Source organism: Pseudophryne corroboree, chromosome 2, assembly GCF_028390025.1.
Source record: "Pseudophryne corroboree isolate aPseCor3 chromosome 2, aPseCor3.hap2, whole genome shotgun sequence".
NCBI lineage: Eukaryota > Metazoa > Chordata > Amphibia > Anura > Myobatrachidae > Pseudophryne > Pseudophryne corroboree.
In genome coordinates, this window is record NC_086445.1 from 635,526,931 (window position 1) to 635,548,240 (window position 21,310).

General features: G+C 46.9%; 1 protein-coding gene across 1 annotated transcript in view; it reads left to right on the plus strand.

Moving 5' to 3' along the window:
- LOC135051040 (colipase-like) overlaps positions 1-20,377 on the plus strand; it is an 89,713-nt gene extending 69,336 nt beyond the window's left edge. The window contains exon 3 of the mRNA XM_063957231.1: positions 19,765-20,377. Coding sequence (XP_063813301.1) covers positions 19,765-19,887 — 123 coding nt within the window. The 3' untranslated portion in view covers positions 19,888-20,377. The remainder of the gene's footprint in view (positions 1-19,764) is intronic.
- The last annotated feature ends 933 nt before the right edge of the window (positions 20,378-21,310 follow it).

The following is a 21,310-nucleotide window of genomic DNA, read 5'->3' on the forward strand; positions in this document are numbered from 1 at the left end:
CATAGAAAACAACAGGAGGAGAGGCTGAGGATTGAAAGTATACAGGCTCTTACACCAAAGTCTCATCAGCCTAAACACCAAAACCCTGATAGTAAGAAAAGACCTAGGATATGTTACACTTGTAGGAAGGAAGGGCATTTTGCCAGAGATTGTCGGTATAGTAGAGCACATAGCCAATATAGACCCCTAGACAGAGAAAACAAGCCATGTTACTAAACACATAGACGGGATCAAGGGACATATAGTAAGGAATCACGAGCCATATAGAAAACACAGATTCGGTTAATGGGAAGAACAGAATAAATGCAACTTTACCCTTTTGACAGAACTTGCTGGGGTTAGCAGGAGGCCTCTAAACTTTTGCCTCTCTCTCTAGCAGAAGTGACCTCTAATTAACTTAACAGAAGTTTTGTTAGAGATGGTATACATATAGAGTGCTCCCGCCCAGGAAGCACAAAGTATGTTGGATACCCACGAAGACTAATGTTGCATTTCACTGTTTTAGATGCATGTCTATCACAGGTAGAGGAAATTATCTCAAAGATACCGGGTTCCCTATGAACTTAGAATGGATAGGACACTGGATTGATGGCTGGGATAGTCCCAGTAAAGATATAACACACATAGAATTTTTTTAGGGAACAGACCGAGTAGAGAATCATTCCCCCGTAGTGCCCAATCCAGATGTCAAATTTTGTAAAATATTTTTTCTCTAACGTCCTAAGTGGATGCTGGGGACTCCGTAAGGACCATGGGGAATAGCGGCTCCGCAGGAGACTGGGCACAAAAGTAAAGCTTTAGAACTACCTGGTGTGCACTGGCTCCTCCCCCTATGACCCTCCTCCAAGCCTCAGTTAGGATACTGTGCCCGAACGAGAAGGGTGCACACTAGGTGGCTCTCCTGAGCTGCTTAGTGAAAAGTTTAGTTTTAGGTTTTTTATTTTCAGTGAGACCTGCTGGCAACAGGCTCACTGCATCGAGGGACTAAGGGGAGAAGAAGCGAACTCACCTGCGTGCAGAGTGGATTGGGCTTCTTAGGCTACCGGACATTAGCTCCAGAGGGACGATCACAGGCCCAGGCATGGATGGGTCCCAGAACCGCGCCGCCGGCCCCCTTACAGAGCCAGAAGACAGAAGAGGTCCGGAAAATCGGCGGCAGAAAATGTGCGCCATTGCTCTCAGCACACTTCACACTCCGGTCACTGAGGGTGCAGGGCGCTGGGGGGGGGGGGGGGCGCCCTGAGACGCAATAAAAACACCTTGGATGGCAAAAAATGCATCACATATAGCTCCTGGGCTATATGGATGCATTTAACCCCTGCCAGAATACATAGAAAAACGGGAGATAAGGGCGCCGATAAGGGGGCGGAGCCTATCTCCTCAGCACACTGGCGCCATTTTCCCTCACAGCTCCGTTGGAGGGAAGCTCCCTGGCTCTCCCCTGCAGTCACTACACTACAGAAAGGGTTAAAAAAGAGAGGGGGGGCACTAATTACGCGCAGTATTAAAGATACAGCAGCTATAAGGGGAAAAACACTTATATAAGGCTATCCCTGTATATATATAGCGCTCTGGTGTGTGCTGGCAAACTCTCCCTCTGTCTCCCCAAAGGGCTAGTGGGGTCCTGTCCTCTATCAGAGCATTCCCTGTGTGTGTGCTGTATGTCGGTACGTTTGTGTCGACATGTATGAGGAGAAAAATGATGTGGAGACGGAGCAGATTGCCTGTAATAGTGATGTCACCCCCTAGGGGGTCGATACCTGAGTGGATGAACTGTTGGAAGGAATTACGTGACAGTGTCAGCTCTGTATAAAAGACAGTGGTTGACATGAGACAGCCGGCTACTCAGCTTGTGCCTGTCCAGACGTCTCATAGGCCGTCAGGGGCTCTAAAGCGCTCGTTACCTCAGATGGCAGATATAGACGCCGACACGGATACTGACTCCAGTGTCGACGGTGAAGAGACAAATGTGACTTCCAGTAGGGCCACACGTTACATGATGGAGGCAATGAAAAATGTTTTACACATTTCTGATAATACGAGTACCACCAAAAAGGGGTATTATGTTCGGTGAGGAAAAACTACCTGTAGTTTTCCTGAATCTGAGAAATTAAATGAGGTGTGTGATGATGCGTGGGTTTCCCCCGATAACAACTGATAATTTCTAAAATGTTATTGGCATTATATCCTTTCCCGCCAGAGGTTAGGGTGCGTTGGGAAACACCCCCTAGGGTGGATAAAGCGCTCACACGCTTGTAAGGGCTCTACCCTCTCCTGAGATGGCCGCCCTTAAGGATCCTGCTGATAGAAAGCAGGAGGGTATCCTAAAATGTATTTACACACATACTGGTGTTATACTGCGACCAGCAATCGCCTCAGCCTGGATGTGCAGTGCTGGGTTGGCGTGGTCGGATTCCCTGACTGAAAATATTGATACCCTAGATAGGGACAGTATATTTTTGCCTATAGAGCATTTAAAAGATGCATTTCTATATATGCGTGATGCACAGCGGAATATTTGCCGACTGGCATCAAGTCTAAGTGCGTTGTCCATTTCTACCAGTAGAGGGTTATGGACACGACAGTGGTCAGGTGATGCGGATTTCAAACGGCATTTGGAAGCAACATGAGAAGACGCCGTATTATCAGGCGCAGTCTTTTCGTGGACAAGCGGGCAAAAAGGTTCCTCATTTCTGCCCCGTGACAGAGGGAGAGGAAAAAGGCTGCAGAAATCAGCCAGTTCCCAGGAACAGAAACCCTTTCCCGCCTCTGCCAAGCCCTCAGTATGACGCTGGGGCTTTACAAGCAGAATCAGGCACAGTGGGGGGCCCGTCTCAATGAATTTCAGCGCGCAGTGGGCTCACTCGTAAGTAGACCCCTGGATCCTTCAGGTGATATCTCAGGGGTACATATTAGAATTCGAGACGTCTCCCCCTCGCCGTTTCCTAAGTCGGCTTTACCGATGTCTCCTTCTGACAGGGAGACAGTTTTGGAAGCCATTCACAAGCTGTATTCCCAGCAGGTGATAATCAAGGTACCCCTCCTGCAACAGGGAACGGGGTATTATTCCACACTGTTGTGGTACCGAAGCCGGACGGCTCGGTGAGACCGATTCTAAATCTAAAATCTTTGAACACTTACATACAGAGGTTCAAATTCAAGATTGAGTCACTCAGAGCAGTGATTGCCAACCTGGAAGAAGGGGACTACATGATGTCTCGGGACATCGAGGATGCTTACCTTCATGTCCAAATTTACCCTTCTCACCAAGGGTACCTCAGGTTTATGGTACAGAACTGTCACTATCAGTTCAGACGCTGCCGTATGGATGGTCCACGGCACCCCGGGTCTTTACCAAGGTAATGGCCGAAATGATGATATTCCTTCGAAGGAAGGGAATTTTAGTTATCCCTTACTTGGACGATTCCCTGATAAGGGTAAGATCCAGGGAACAGTTGGAGGTCGGTGTAGCACTATCTCAGGTAGTGTTGCGGCAGCACGATTGGATTCTCAATATTCCAAAATCGCAGCTGGTTCCGACGACTCGTCTTCTGTTCCTAGGGATGATCCTGGACACAGTCCAGAAAAAGGTGTTTCTCCCGGAGGAGAAAGCCAGGGAGTTATCCGAGCTAGTCAGGAACCTCCTAAAACCGAGCCAAGTCTCAGTGCATCAATGCACAAGGGTTCTGGGTAAAATGGTGGCTTCCTACGAAGCAATCCCATTCGGCAGATTCCACGCAAGAACTTTCCAGTGGGACCTGCTGGACAAATGGACGGGTCGCATCTTCAGATGCATCAGCGGATAACCCTGTCACCAAGAACAAGGGTGTCCCTCCTGTGTTGGTTGCAGAGTGCTCATCTTCTAGAGGGCCGCAGATTCGGCATTCAGGACTGGGTCCTGGTGAACACGGATGCCAGCCTGCGAGGCTGGGGAGCAGTCGCACAGGGAAGGAATTTCCAGGGCTTATGGTCAAGCCTGGAGACATCACTTCACATAAATATCCTGAAGCTAAGGGCCATTTACAATGCTCTAAGCTTAGCAAGACCTCTGCTTCAAGGTCAGCCGGTGTTGATCCAGTCGGACAACATCACGGCAGTCACCCACGTAAACAGACAGGGTGGCACAAGAAGCAGGAGGGCAATGGCAGAAGCTGCAAGGATTCTTCGCTGGGCGGAAAATCATGTGATAGCACTGTCAGCTATTCCGGGAGTGGACAACTGGGAAGCAGACTTCCTCAGCAGACACGACCTCCACCCGGGAGAGTGGGGACTTCACCCAGAAGTCTTCCACATGATTATAAACCGTTGGGAAAAACTCGACAGGTATTGCGCCAGGTCAAGGGACCCTCAGGCAATAGCTGTAGACGCTCTGGTAACACCGTGGGTGTACCAGTCAGTGTATGTGTTCCCTCATCTGCCTCTCATACCCAAGGTACTGAGATTGATAAGATGGAGAGGAGTAAGCACTATATTCGTGGCTCCGGATTGGCCAAGAAGGACTTGGTAACCGTAACTTCAAGAGATGCTCACGGAGGATCCGTGGCCTCTACCTCTAAGAAGGGACCTGCTCCAGCAAGGACCCTGTCTGTTCCAAGACTTACCGCTGCTGCGTTTGACGGCATGGCGGTTGAACGCCGGATCCTGAAGGAAAAAAGGCATTCCGGATGAAGTCATCCCTATCCTGATCAAAGCCAGGAAGGATGTAACCGCAAAACATTATCACCGCATTTGGCGAAAATATGTTGCGTGGTGCGAGGCCAGTAAGGCCCGACGGAGGAAATTCAACTGGGTCGATTCCTACATTTCCTGCACACAGGAGTGTCTATGGGCCTGAAATTGGGGTCCATTAAGGTTCAAATTTCGGCCCTGTCAATTTTCTTCCAAAAAGAACTAGCTTCAGTCCCTGAAGTTCAGACGTTGTAAAAGGGGTACTGCATATACAGCCTCCTTTTGTGCCTCCAGTAGCACCTTGAGATCTCAATGTAGTTTTTGGGTTCCAAAAGTCACATTGGTTTGAACCACTTAAATCTGTGGAGTTAAAATATCTCACATGGAAAGTGGTCATGCTGTTGGCCCTGGCCTGGGCCAGGCGCGTGTCAGAATTGGCGGCTTTATCCTGTAAAAGCCCTTATCTGATTTTCCATTCGGACAGGGCGGAATTGAGGACTCGTCCTCAGTTTCTCCCTAAGGTGGTTTCAGCGTTTCACCTGAACTAACCTATTGTGGTGCCTGCGGCTACTAGGGACTTGGAGGACTCCAAGTTGCTAGACGTTATCACGGCCCTGAAAATATATGTTTCCTGGACGGCTGGAGTCAGAAAATCTGACTCGCTGTTTATCCTGTATGCACCCAACAAGCTGGGTGCTCCTGCTTCTAAGCAGACTATTGCTCGTTGGATTTGTAGTACAATTCAGCTTGCACATTCTGTGGCAGGCCTGCCACAGCCAAAAATCTGTAAATGCCCACTCCACAAGGAAGATGGGCTCATCTTGGGCGGCTGCCCGAGGGGTCTCGGCTTTACAACTTTGCCGAGCAGCTACTTGGTCAGGAGCAAATACGTTTGTAAAATTCTACAAAATTGATACCCTGGCTGAGGAGGACCTGGAGTTCTCTCATTTGGTGCTGCAGAGTCATCCGCACTCTCCCGCCCGTTTGGGAGCTTTGGTATAATCCCCATGGTCCTTACGGAGTCCCCAGCATCCACTTAGGACGTTAGAGAAAATAAGAATTTACTTACCGATAATTCTATTTCTCGTAGTCCGTAGTGGATGCTGGGCGCCCATCCCAAGTGCGGATTGTCTGCAATACTGGTACATAGTTATTGTTACCAAAAAATCGGGTTATTGCTGTAGTGAGCCATCTTTTCTAGAGGCTCCTCTGTTATCATGCTGTTAACTGGGTTTAGATCACGAGTTGTACGGTGTGATTGGTGTGGCTGGTATGAGTCTTACCCGGGATTCAAAATCCTTCCTTATTGTGTACGCTCGTCCGGGCACAGTATCCTAACTGAGGCTTGGAGGAGGGTCATAGGGGGAGGAGCCAGTGCACACCAGGTAGTTCTAAAGCTTTACTTTTGTGCCCAGTCTCCTGCGGAGCCGCTATTCCCCATGGTCCTTACGGAGTCCCCAGCATCCACTACGGACTACGAGAAATAGAATTATCGGTAAGTAAATTCTTATTTTTACCTCTACAAACTTATCTGTTACTAAATTCTATGAGATTTGTCTTCAAAGTTTCCTCTTCATCTCTTACGTTCACCGACAGGATTACAGTTCAAACACCACATGCCTACTCGGTCTTTCAGAGCTCTGCCCAAATCCAGTATATCTCACCAGCATAAGGACATAAGGACAGCAGTATTTCTCTGACGTCCTAGTGGATGCTGGGAACTCCGTAAGGACCATGGGGAATAGCGGCTCCGCAGGAGACTGGGCACATCTAAAGAAAGCTTTAGGACTATCTGGTGTGCACTGGCTCCTCCCCCTATGACCCCCCTCCAAGCCTCAGTTAGATTTTTGTGCCCGACCGAGCAGGGTGCAATCTAGGGGGCTCTCCTGAGCTTCTTAGATAAAAGTTAGTTTTAGGTTTTTTATTTTCAGTGAGACCTGCTGGCAACAGGCTCACTGCATCGAGGGACTAAGGGGAGAAGAAGCGAACCTGCCTGCTTGCAGCCAGCTTGGGCTTCTTAGGCTACTGGACACCATTAGCTCCAGAGGGATCGAACACAGGCCCATCCTCGGAGTCCGGTCCCAGAGCCGCGCCGCCGGCCCCCTTACAGAGCCAGAAAGAGGTCCGGAAAATCGGCGGCAGAAGACATCAGTCTTCATCAAGGTAGTGCACAGCACTGCAGCTGTGCGCCATTGCTCCTCATGCACACCTCACACTGCGGTCACTGATGGGTGCAGGGCGCTGGGGGGGGCGCCCTGAGCAGCAATATTAACACCTTGGCTGGCAAAAATACATCACATATAACCCCCAGGGCTATATGGATGTACATTAACCCCTGCCAGAATCCATAAAAATGCGGGAGAAAAGTCAGCGAAAAAGGGGCGGAGCTATCTCCTTCAGCACACTGGTGCCATTTTTCCCTCACAGTTCCGTTGGAGGGAAGCTCCCTGGCTCTCCCCTGCACTTAATACACTACAGAAAGGGTTAAAAAGAGAGGGGGGGGGGCACAATTTAGGCGCAGTATACAATATATATGCAGCTATAAGGAAAAACACTTTTTTATAGGTGCTATCCCTGTGATATATAGCGCCCTGGTGTGTGCTGGCATACTCTCCCTCTGTCTCCCCAAAGGGCTTTGTGGGGTCCTGTCCTCTATCAGAGCATTCCCTGTGTGTGTGCTGTGTGTCGGTACGGCTGTGTCGACAGGTATGTGGAGGATAATGAGGTGGAGGCGGAGCGAATGCCTGTAAATATGTTGTCACCCCCTGCGGGGTCGACACCGGTGTGGTTGAACTTATGGAAGGATTACGTGAAAGTGTCAACTCCTTACATAAAAGGTCGACGACACGGAACAGCCGGCTACTCAGCTTGTGCCTGTTCCAGAGTCTCAAATGTCATGGGGGGCTCTAAAATCGCCCGCTACCTCAGATAACAGACACAGATGTCGACACGGATACTGACTCCAGTGTCGACATCGATGAGACTGGTGTACCCTCCAAATAGGTCCACCCGTTACAGGATTGAGGCAATGAAAAATGTATTACACATTTATGATTATACCCCAGGTACCACATAAAAGGGTATTGTGTTTGGTGAGAGAAAACTATTAGTAGTTTTTCCTGCATCTGAGAAATTAAATGAGGTGTGTGAGGAAGAGTGGTCTTCCCCCGGTAAGAAATTGGTAATTTCTACAACGGTTATTGGCAGCGTACCCTTTCCCGCCAGAGGATAGGTCACGCGGGGAAACACCCCATAGGGTAGATACAGCGCTTACACGCTTATCAGAAAAGGTGGCACTACCGTCTCCGGGTACGGCCGCCCTGAAGGAACCTGCTGATAGAAAGCAGGAGATTACCCTATAAGATATGGTCACACACTAGGGCATTATATTGCGACCAGCCGTTGCTTCGGCATGGATGTGCAGTGCTCCCGCTGCGTGGTCAGATTCCCTGTCGGAAAATAACTATGGATAGGGACAATATTTTGCTGAAAATAGAGCATATAAAAGACGTGGTCTTATACATGCGTGATGCACAGAGGGATATTTGCCGGCTGGCATCAAAAATAAGCGCTAGGTCTATTGCCGCCAGACGGGGGTTATGGACTTGGCAATGGTCAGGCACATGGGAGTTGCCCTATAAGGGGGTAAAACTGTTTGGGGATAGTTTTTCAGACCTCGTTTCCACAGCTACTGCTGGGAAATTGATTTTTTTGCCACAGGCTACCCCACAACAAAAGAAAGCACCGTATCATCAAGTACAGTCCTTTCAGCCCCAGAAAAGCAAGAGGGCTAGAGGCTCATCCTTTCTGCCGAGAGGCAAAGGTAGAGGAAAAAGCTGCAACACACAGCTAGTTCCCAAGAGCAGAAGTCCTCCCTGCGTCCGGTAGGTCCACAGCATGGTGCTGGGGCTGCTCAGGCGGACCCGGGTACGGTGGGGGCCCGTCTCAGATATTTCAGCGGACAGTGGGCTCTCTCACATGGATCCCTGGGTCCTTCAAGTAGTATCTCAGGGGTACAGGCTGGAGTTCGAGACGTTCTTCCCCCCGCCGTTTCCTAAAATCTGCCTTACCGGCACCTCCCTCTGCCAGGGAGATGGTGTTGGTGGATATTCAACACTATAATCACAACAAGTGATTGTCAAGGTGCCCCTCCTTCAGCAAGGAAGGGGTTACTATTCCACAGTGGTTGTGGTACCGCAACGGTTCGGTGAGACCCATCTTGAAATTAAAATACTTGAACTTTTATATCAGAAGATGCAAGTTCAAGATGGAATCGCTCAGGGCGGTTATTACGAGCCTGGACGAGGGGGATTACAGGGTCTCCCTGGACATCAAGGATGCGTACCTGCATGTCCCCATTTACCCCCCTCACCAGGAGTACCTCAGATATGTGGTAAATGACTGTCAATATCAGTTCCAGACGCGGCCGTTGGAGTTGTCCACGGCACCGAAGGTCTTTACCTAGGTAATGGCCGAAGTGATGATACTCCTTCGCAAGAAGGACGTTTTTATTATCCCGTACTTGGACGATCTCCTGATAAAGGCGAGGTCCAAAGAACAGTTGGTAGTGGGGGTAGCACTCTCTCGGGAAGTGCTACAACAGCACGACTGGATTCTCAATATTCCAAAGTCACAGCTGGTCCCGACGACACGTCTTCTGTTCCTGGGAATGTTTCTGAACGCAGACCAGAAAAGAGTATTTCTTCCAGTGGAAAAAGCCGAGGAGTTGTCATCTCTAGTCAGAGACATCCTAAAACCAGGACAGGTGTCGGTACATCAATGCACACGAGTCCTGGGAAAAATGGTAGCTTCGTACGAAGCATAATTCCATTCGGAAGACTCCACGCAAGGACGTTCCAGTGGGACCTGTGGGACTAATGGTCCGGGTCCCATCTACAGATACAACAGCGGATAACCCTGTCAGCAAGAAACAGGGTGTCGCTGCTGTGGTGGCTGCACAGGGCTCATCTACTAGAGGGCCGCAGATTCGGAATACAGGACTGGGTCCTGGTGACCACGGATGCCAGCCTTCGGGGCTGGGGTGCAGTCACACAGGGAAGAAATTTCCAAGGAGATTTCGCTTCACATAAATATTCTGCAGCTAAGGGCCATTTACAATGCCCTAAGCCAAGCAAGGCCCCTGCTTCAGAACCAGCCGGTACTGATCCAATCAGACGACATCACGGCGGTCGCCCATGTAAACAGACAGGGCGGCACAAGAAGCAGGATGACGATGGCAGAAGCCACAAGGATTCTCCGATGGGCGACCTACACCCAGGAGAATGGGGACTTCATCCAGAAGTTTTCCAAATGCGGGTAAACCGTTGGGAATGACCACGGGTGGACATGATGGCGTCCCTCCTCAACAAGAAGTTGAAAAGATATTGCGCCAGGTCAAGGGACCCTCAGGCGATCGCTGGGGACACTCTAGTGACACCGTGGGTGTACCAGTCGGTTTATGTGTCTCCTCCTCTACCTCTCATACCCAAGGTACTGAGAATAATAAGAAGGCGAGGAGTGAAAACCATACTCGGGGTTCCGGATTGGCCATGAAGAGCTTGGTACCCGGAACTTCAAGAGATGCTGGCAGAGGACCCTTGGCCTCTGCCGCTCAGACAAGACCTGCTGCAGCAGGGACCCTGTCTGTTCCAAGACTTACCGCGGCTGCGTTTGACGGCATGGCGGTAGAACACCGGATCCTAAAGGAAAAGGGTATTCCGAAGGAAGTCATCCCTACCCTGATCATTGCCAGGAAGGATGTCACCGCAAGACATTATCGCCGCGTTTGGCGAAAATTTGTTGCTTGGTGGGAGGCCATGAAGGCCCCGACGGAGGAATTTCAACTATGTCGATTCCTGCACTTCCTGCAAGCAGGGGTGACGTTTGGGCCTCAAACTGGGGTCCATCAAGGTCCAGATTTCGGCTCTGTCGATTTTCTTCCAGAAAGAACTGGCTTCACTGCCTGAAGTTCAGACTTTGGTTAAAGGAGTACTACATATTCAGCCTCCTTTTGTGCCTCCTGTGGCACTTTTTGGATCTCAACGTGGTGTTGGATTTCCTAAAGTCGCATTGGTTGAGCCACTTAAAACCATGGAGCTAAAGTATCTCGCGTGGAAAGTGGTCATGCTGTTGGCCTTGGCCTTGGCCAGGCGTGTGTCAGAATTGGCGGCTTTGTCATGTAAAAGGCCTTATCTGATTTTCTATATGGATAGGGCAGAGTTGAGGACTCGTTCTCAGTTTCTCCCGAAGGTGGTCTCAGGTTTTCACTTGAACCAACCTATTGTGGTGCCTGCGGCTACTGGGGACTTGGAGGATTCCAAGTTGCTGGACGTAGTCAGGGCCCTGAAAATTTTATTTTTCCAGGACGGCTGGAGTCAGGAAAACTGACTCGCTGTTTATCCTGATGGCACCCAACCAGCTGGGTGCTCCTGCTTCTAAGCAGTCTATTGCGCGCTGGATTTGTAGCACTATTCAGCTGGCGCATTCTGCGGTAGGATTACCGCAGCCTAAATCAATAAAAGCCCATTCCACAAGGGCGGTGGGCTCATCTTGGGCGGCTGCCCGAGGGGTCTCGGCTTTACAACTTTGCCGAGCAGCTACTTGGTCAGGGGCAAACACGTTTGCAAAATTCTACGAATTTGATACCCTGGCTGAGGAGGACCTGGAGTTCTCTCATTCAGTGCTGCAGAGTCATCCGCACTCTCCCGCCCGTTTGGGAGCTTTGGTATAATCCCCATGGTCCTTACGGAGTTCCCAGCATCCACTAGGACGTCAGAGAAAATAAGAATTTACTTACCGATAATTCTATTTCTCGTAGTCCGTAGTGGATGCTGGGCGCCCATCCCAAGTGCGGATTGTCTGCAATACTTGTACATAGTTATTGTTAACTAATCGGGTTCTTGTTGTGAGCCATCTATTCAGAGGCTCCTCTGTTATCATGCTGTTAACTGGGTTTCATATCACAAGTTGTACGGTGTGATTGGTGTGGCTGGTATGAGTCTTACCCGGGATTCAAAATCCTTCCTTATTGTGTACGCTCGTCCGGGCACAGTATCCTAACTGAGGCTTGGAGGGGGGTCATAGGGGGAGGAGCCAGTGCACACCAGATAGTCCTAAAGCTTTCTTTAGATGTGCCCAGTCTCCTGCGGAGCCGCTATTCCCCATGGTCCTTACGGAGTTCCCAGCATCCACTACGGACTACGAGAAATAGAATTATCGGTAAGTAAATTCTTATTTTATGCAGTGTGCCTGGTCATGCACAAAGGGTGGAGAATGAGAATACTGGTGAAGGGAGACTGTGCATAGACACCAATATGCATGATGTTGTGACAGCCTGATGGTGAACGCAAATCTGACAAATTTTCTTTTTATTATTTCCCCTCTCTTTTCGCTTTCCACAGACAGTTTACTTCACACAACTGATAAAACACAACAGTTAAACGCATTGAAATGCAAGATTTGTGTTCTTTACAGGAAAAGGCAGTCTGTAGGTCAAAGGGGTATGGCCAGGAGTCCTCAGGACTTTGGACAGGTGGACACGGTAAGCCAGTAGCCCCCAGAGCATCTCTTCCAAGCCTAGCTGAGGCGGCACACGTCTGACTCATCTGGGTAAAGAGGGTATGTGTAAGCTGGTGAGAGCCTACTGGTGTGCGCCAGGATTCTCTTCTCGTGCAGGTAAGAGAGCAATGACATGTTTTACTTGCTTGAGGAAGAATATTGGAAAGTCAATACCAACAGAGCCATCCCATATCCCTCCGACAGACGGACCTTTTCAGGTAATACAAATCGATTTCATACAGTTACCACCCTGTAGGAATTTAAAATATGTGTTAGTTTGTATCGATGTATTTTCCGACTGGGTAGAAGCGTTCCCTGCTGCCACAAATACTGCTACGTTCACTGCAAAGAAAATTGTGCAGGAATTTGTGTGTAGATATGGTAACCCTAGAATAATTGAAAGTGATAGGGGTACCCATTTTACAGGTGAAGTCTTTCAGGTCATGTGCAAGCTGATGGGAATTAATAGCAAGCTGCATACTCCGTACCGTCCACAGGCGAGTGCAAAGGTGGAGAGAGTGAATAGCACTATTAAGAACAAGCTGAGCAAATTAATGGCTGAAACTGGATTGTCGTGGCCAGAAGCTTTGCCACTAGTATTGTACAGCATCAGAACCACTCCCAGGTCTCCCCTTAACCTATCACCCTTTGAAATTCTTTTGGGTCGACAACCTCATGTAATGATAGACCCCCAGGATGATTTGAAATGTAATAATGAAGTGACTGTGAAATATTTGGTTGGGATGAGCCAGCAGCTGAGAAATCAACAAAGAAATTTAAAGCTGGTGATTCCTGACCTACCGAACAGTAATTGTCATGACATTGAACCTGGGGATTATGTGATGATTCGAAATATCTTACGCTCAGGTTGCCTCATAGACAGGTGGGAAGGACCATATCAAGTCTTGTTAACCAGCACAACAGCATTGAAGGTCGCCGAAAGAGAGACTTGGATCCACTCGTCCCACTGCAAGAAGGTCGCTGACCCGGAGAGAACTCGTGACAAAGAGCAGAGTGTAGAGAATCTCGTATCACTGGAGTGTCTGTTCCGGGAAAGTTGAGAGGCAGGACTGTTGAAAGGCATCTGAGCACAGAGAGTAACAAGAGCTAGAACGGTTGTCGTACCACTTTCTTTTTTCACCTCCCCCTGCATTTTTCCTTTCTTTTCTCCTTCTTATTTTCCTCCTTTCCCCTAACGAAATGGATCGATCACAAGAGACTGAGTTTCGGGTTCTGTTAGTAATTCTGGTTTTGATAAAGACAGTTTGTTTTGGTGAGGGTCCCAGAGAGGTCGAGCAGGGATCTGGAATGGGTTCTGATGGCAAGTATGAATTTGTAGGATCTCAGGATCAGCGCATCACTTTAGTAAAGGCTGGCATCAGTAAGCGCTCTGGTAGTCAGGGAGCCCAGAGGCACTGTGAGGGGTTATTGTCTGATGAATATTGTATTTGTAGGAATTGTGAGAATATAGTTGAGGATGGGTGCATCCAGAGATGTCAGTTCAACCTTAATATCGACATGGACCGTCATCCGTTGAGTGATTACCACTCACTAGTGGGTAAGGTCTTAAACCAGACAATGCTGGGTGTGCTCACAGGTACCTCAAGGTCAGAGCAAGTCAGGATTAGTACCGTACCCTTTAGCAATAGATGAGGTACTCGAATTATGGGGTGGGAGACCGGTGGACAAGAAATTCAATATCTCTAGGCCCCCTAGTTTGAAGCTCCACCAGTATCATGTAGACAGGTCCTTATTGTGTTTTAATATTTCCAATTACCAAAAACCGGGAAATTGGGAAGTGACGTGGAATAACCAGACAATGACCTTTTCACACAGAGCTGATAGGATACCCATAGACTCTGAACATGTACGCCAAATAGCCAACAGTGGGAGGTATTTTCGGTATAGGTATACTCGTGGAAGCAAGACCATGTGGGTTGGAAAAGTATCGCCAGGGTATTGTGCTCATATCATCCAGCCCGATACTTTTACTGAGCAGATGGGAGAACTAGGGATTGGTTTCTTCACTTGGAAAGTTTGTAATATGGTGAGGTTATATTTTGTCCCCTATGTTCTCCCAGATGATGCATATTTCATATGTGGGAGGAAGGGGTACAAGTGGCTTGCCCCGAGCTCAGAGGGGTTGTGTTTTATTGGGAGAGTACTGCCAGAGGTCATGACCATAACCCATGATAAGATTAAAGACGTTCACCGCAGTGCTCAGGCTCCTTATACTCATACTCACTATGAACACATCATCAAGAGACACCTCATAGATAGGACAGAGCACGCAGTCTCTGATTTAATCCACGAATCCACCGGGATTCAATTCCTTCTCGCATTAGACATCACTCATACTGCCAGAGGAATTATAAATTATAGGTATATCCATGCGCTAGCGAACTTGATAGATAATATCACTGAGATGTATGACGACACCTTCAGGTATACGGGAAGGCAGTTACAAGCTTACAAGAAGGAACTGATTCAGCACAGGATGGTCCTTAATTATATCACAGCCATGACAGGTGGGTACTGTGTTACTCTGGCAACTCAATATGGTGTGAAGTGCTGTACGTATATTACGAACAGTACTGACGACCCCACGGTGAGCGTCGATCAAAAGATGGACGATATCTTGCAGTTGAAGTGGGAGTTCAGGAGGAAGCACAACCTTACCTTAGCGACTGTGAGTAATGAACTGACCGGCTTGGTCTCATGGCTGAACCCACAAAATTGGTTCTCAGGGTTAGGAGAGTGGGCTCAAAATGTCATTATGAGTGTAGGGAAGCTTCTCCTTTGTATCCTGGGAGTTGTCATAATTATTGGTTTGATATTTAGGTGTGTTCGAATTCTGACGCGGCGCAAGCACGGCACAAAGTTGATGAGTCTAAGGAGCGAGGGCGCTGTTATAGCAGCAGATTTAATTTATGACCCATCCATACAGACAGTGTTATGATAAGGATTGCAAATTAATTTCATGGCCTGTTTCTTTCACCCGTTTTTCTTTTGTTTCCCCCTCTGCCCAGATACATCCATCCGGAAAAGACATCAGCCCTACCCAAAATGTTTATGTGAATGTATTTTAGATATGTGTCTTATCTTCATCTCTGCAACCTCCAGTTAACAGCACACATAGCCAACAGGTGATATCCACATATACTAGCACTCACATATGTTCCCCCTCCATGTATCATCAACTAAATGTGCACCCCATTTGTTGGAACAAGAAGCCGAAAAGAGCTCGGTAGTGTTTGTTGGCCCATTTACAGACCCTTAGTACGGGATGAGAAGGATTTAATGTATACTTCGCAGTACCTCGAAGCTTATTTATAACATATACAGCACGATGATACATGCCCCTCAGACATGGATTCATACATACATGCTTTGTACTATCCCACTAGGTCATACATTTCCCACCTACAACTCTCCCCGGTCATCAAAGCTTCTGTATATATTGTATAGATATTTTTCTGTTTAGTGATTAGATAGTGGCAGTTATTGGTGACTGCCAAAGGGTGGACTGTCAAAGTCGAAAAATATTGCAGTACACACATCACGTACAAACTACACACAGATGGCCTCCGCGCGTGTACTTGTTCTGCCGTCCGTGCACATATCCACAATTTGCGTATGGTCGCTCCCGCGGTCCTGCGCATTAGAGCGTGGTATGAGTATTTACGGTAGAGTTTGTGAACGCATGGAAAGCTATCAAAATACATTACATATTTAATCCAAATAGTGCACAATGTACACATAGTCTCCCTGCACCACATCAGAAAGTTACAGCAGTTTAAATGGTAACAGAACAAAGGGATTCACCTTTACAGGATAGGAGGGGACAGAACAAGGTTATAAGGTGGTGTTTGGTATCCAGCTGTAGGGTATTTTAAGGGTAACATTCCGGTGTTGGTTTGAGAAAGATCGCATGTTCCTGCGGATAGTTATGTGCAGGAGCAGAATATAGATATAAACTGTATTTACTGTACATTATGTATGCGTCGGGAATCCAGAGGAGACCACCCACAAGAGCAGTTGGAACAGACATCGCCTACCTATTCAAACCGACCTATGACCTCTCCTGTACTGTAAATGACCATCCCTGTGTCCAATGGACAAAGAGATTACAGTATCCATTTGTGTTATGTTTTGGATGAATTGTATAAAGAGAGCCTGCAGCAGGCCTGGTCAGACACAAGACTCACAAAGTTATCTATTAGATGACCGAGGACCGGACCGGATAGCGCGGCGAATCCAATCACGTATGTACCATTGAATGTAGCCATTATTCTGTTGTATTGTATTGTTTATATTGTAACCCCCTTTCAGCAATAATACACTGTGGTGTCGGAACCCAGTGGTTTAACTACAGACTGGTGTCGTGTCTTTCTTTCCCAGCTAAGGTTTAAAGTGTAATAGCATCGCACTGAATTGCTCCATAAGGTTTAAAGTGTATTCATTGGGTGTGTACGCGCTGTGTGTACCTTGTACCGTCAGCGCGGCGTTTGTACGCAAAGTCCGTACATGGTACAGGACTCTGTACGCTAACAGCATAAAAGGTGCGTAGAGTGTGTATTAAGTTTAGCTCCCGCATCGGCTCCATGGTAAAGTGTATTTAAAGTGTGTATAAGGTATAGCTTTTCATTCCTGTATATAAATCAGCATTATCAACCCCTTTCCCATCACCATCACCCATTGCAGTTCTCATTTTGGTTTCTCCTACCCCCTATATTTTAAATAGAAACAGTGCGCATATTCGGTGCCCAGGCCAAAATGGGGCGTGTTTTTGCTGGGAAGGGGCATGACCACACAATAGTACCCCCAGTTCAAATTAAACCACACAGTAGTGCAACTTTATTTACATTATATCATGTGATAGTGTCCCTTATTAACGTTACATCACACAGTAGTACCACTTTACGTTAATAATATGCTAGTCCTCAAAGTATTGTCCCTTATTCACATTACATCCCACCATATTGCTCTTTATTCACATTAGATCACACAGTAGTGGTATTTTTTATATGTTATGCCACACAGTAGAGCACCTTATACACATAATGCCACACATTAGTAATGCATTTATACATGTACCACACAGTAATGCCCTTCACACATTTGACACACATTAATTATGTCCTTATAAACATAATGCACACATTATGCCAACCTTTATTAATGCCCTTATACACATACTGAGGCAGATGTATTAACCTGGAGAAGGAAGTGATAAACCAGTGATAAATGCAAGGTGATACACCCACCAGCCAATCATCTCCTAACTGTCGATTTGCATATTGGAGCCGATTGGCTGGTGTGTTTTTCACCTTGCATCTATCACTGGTTTATCACTTCCTTATGCCTTCTCCAGGTTAATACATATGCCCCAATGTCCCTTACACATATGCCCCACATTATTAATGCCCTTATACACATAATGACACACATAATGCCCCTTACACATATGCTACAAACAGTGGCGTGCGGTGAGGTCACTGGCTGGGGAGGCACATTATTTTTATATATATATATATATATATATATATATATACATACAATATATCTCCTCCCTGTCCCTGCCCTGCAGCCCAAGTGATCTGGGGTTGAGTTGCCCAATTACTTCCCACTCAGCCCTACTGCCCCCCTCTCTCACCTTGGCCCTGGTCCGGGAAAGTATAAATGCCGGTGATGCTGCTGGCTAGGACAGGAGGACAGAGGAGAAGGAAGGAGCGGTAAGCGCTGGACGCCGCTGCCGCACGCTCTCCAGCTCAAGGGTTCCTCTGAAGCTGACGCTGCGCTAGTGACAGGCAGCTTCATTACTAATGCCGGCTCCCGCTGCCTCTTCATCCCGCCGCGCTACTGTAGTCACAGTTCCACAGTAGCGCCGGGACCCACCGTTGTTTCACCCCGCTGCGTATGGGTGATTGGACCAGCGGATCCAGCGCTGGATCCGCTGTCCAATCACATCTGCCTCGTTGACAGGGGCGGGTTTTCCCTGTCAACGAGGCACTTGTATAAGTGCCGCTTCCCCTCTGGTTTTTAATGGGCTTTTACAGCCCAGTGCTTGCCCCCCCCTCTCCCCACTTTAACCTGTTCCTATTGATAACGGGAGGCACTGCTAGCAGTGCCTCCCAAACTACATTACAGCATTAAAATGGTCAGAATAATATAAAGAAATTACTTATGACACAGAATATGTGTCATAAGTGTCTTCTTTATATTATTTGAATCATTAATGACAGGGGAGGCACTGCCTCCCCTGACTGCACGTCCCTGGCTACAAATTAATAATGTCCTTATACACATAATTACACACATATGCCGAATACTATTGCACAACTAACCCACCTGCTCACAGCACTCACACTGCCGCTAACACTGTGACTCTGCTTGGATACAGATGTGTCCTCATACATCTTGCCTTAATACGCCATGCAGCAGGAGAAGCCTGATGTGAGTCCGCTGGCAGCTCCCGGCCAGCTCCTCTAATGTCAGGTGCATTTTTTTTGCCGTAAACGCGTCTTATTTGCATTGCTATGTGTATCTGCATACAAAATGCTATGTTACAGTGATTTCCAGTCGTATGCAAATACAGCCACAGTCACACACAGAATATGGGCATGCCACATATCATTTTAATCAGCAGAAGCTGCTTGTGCACCTAGGCATTCCAAATGCCCTAGGCATTTGTCTAGTTTGCCTATGCCTAGGGCCGGCTCTGCACTGGTCTATAATATAGGCTGTAGGGAAATTTAAAAAAAGTTACATTTCTGTATCAAACTCGCTTATGTCATATAAATAACGTAGTCATAAAAGGATAAAATAAATATGCATATATAGTATTTCCAGTACAAGACACAACTGAAATATTATTCACACATTTTGCCCACCTCATGTTAAGATGCCTGTCTCCTCTTGCTGGCAGCTGCTGTCAGGTCTCTGGTCCAGCACACCGATCCAGCACACCGATTGAGCACTCAGATCCACACACTGCAGACTTGGTAGGAAAAACTGCTGCCACCAGGCATGCAGAGCAGCTGTGTATCGCCGCTTATACTGCATGTTGTGACTGCAGCTATAGTAAAATTGTATTATGAGGGTTATTCAGGTCTGTTAGCAGACCAAAAAAGCACACTAATGGGCAAAACCATGCTGCACTGCAGGGGGGGCAGATATAACATTTACAGAGAGAGTTAGATTTGGGTGGGTTATACTGTTTCTGTGCAGGGTAAATACTGGATGCTTTATTTTTACACTGGAATTCATATTTCAGTTTGAACACACCCCACCCAAATCTAACTCTCCCTCTGCACATGTTACATCTGCCCCACCTGCAGTGCAACATGGTTTTACCCATTAGTGTGCTTTTTTGATTTGCTAACAGACCTGATTATGGCCCTATATAATATTGTGATTTGAGCTGCTGAGGGAGTTTCGGGCAACTTAAAACCGCCCCTGCATTTCCCTATGAGAATAAAATGTGATAGATCATTTGTTTCATATTTTTCAATAACATTATTGCATCTTTCTCTTTAGCATCTTTATGGAGTCTACTATTACTGCCCATGTGAAATTGGTTTGACTTGTGAAGTGGACAGATCTATTGTCGGGACCATCACAAACACAGATTTTGGATACTGCAAGGACCGAAATAATTGAGCAAGATAAACTTCAGAACATCCTGTTACAGCTGTGGAAATATAGCACATGTTTGTATTTATAAATATGCTTTAAAAATATGACCAATAAACTTTAAAGCATAGCTCTGTCAATGCAACATAAATAATATTTCTTCCCATTTTCAGAAGATTGTCTCCTCTTGTTCTTACAGCTCTTGCAATTCCCTTTTACTGCTACATACTGTATTTTGGAACCGCCCAAATCTAATTGTGTAATGTTAGCAGTCCTATATTGTTAAATACATTTAATAGACTTTAGGTGTTTTTATTAAGAACTTCACTTAGGTTGATTCACCTGATTCAGAGATGGACGCAATGTCGATGTTGTACGCAGTGGAGCAATTTTTTTTTGCTACTGCATGTGCATCTGAGTTGCGCTGTGCTTGTGCCGAGATGGTCTTGCAACAGCGGCCGCAGTGAGGATTTATTTTCAAAGTGATTGGCAGGCGGGGATCATTTGTGGAAGGTATTTTGGGGGGGGGGGGAGTGGAGACCCAAATGCAGGCGTGTTGTTTCAGGGGTGTGTCACAGCTTGCCACTGCGCCCCCATAGGCCGCAAACATGGCTGCTGTGCGACCATCGGCCAGGGAACTCAGAAGGTTAATGATCATGCGATGTGTGCCCGATGGTTGCATCTTAGTACACAAGGGGCAGATCTCAGTTGCCTCCAGTGGGTGTCTTAGTACAAATCCTGGCAGATGCGTCATTTGGATATTTTCACACAGCCACTGCGTATGGTAACACAGCTGTGAAGGCATCTGCATAAATCTCTGAATCCAGCCCTCAATGGTTATTTTATTACCACCATTTTGATGTGTTCATTTTATATATTTATTTTATTGTCAAAACAAGGTGAGTGCATGCATCCAGTCCTGGTGAGTGCAATCCTACTGGTTTAGACTTGGCCGAATGATGTGTAAATAATTTCACAATATGTAGTTTCAATATTTCTATTTAGATATAAGTAAAACGTTATTTAAATGGCATTCCTAACCAACATGTAAGGGAAGCCTCTTTTTCTTTATAAATACATATATCTATTAATTAAATAATTACTTTACACCAAACCACAGCAATAAGCTACAGTCTACTTTATAGTGCTACAAAATCTATATTCTAGTTTTATTTACTGTCATTTTGTCATTCACATGGGTGAAGATCTTTTCATTGACTATGTCTGAAATGTTAAGACTTCAGCCTTCCATTCTTTTGCCATAACTCAAATTTTTATAAGTGTGTAATCATCATCATCATCATCATCATCATTAAGAAGTCCTGGCAGTCGGCACAGGAAAAGACAGAGTGAGTGACAGACTGTGTGAGATTGTGGGAAGAGCCAAATACTACCCAATCTAAAACTGGGTACACACTTGTCCAAATCTCAGGAGATCCGACTCCTGACT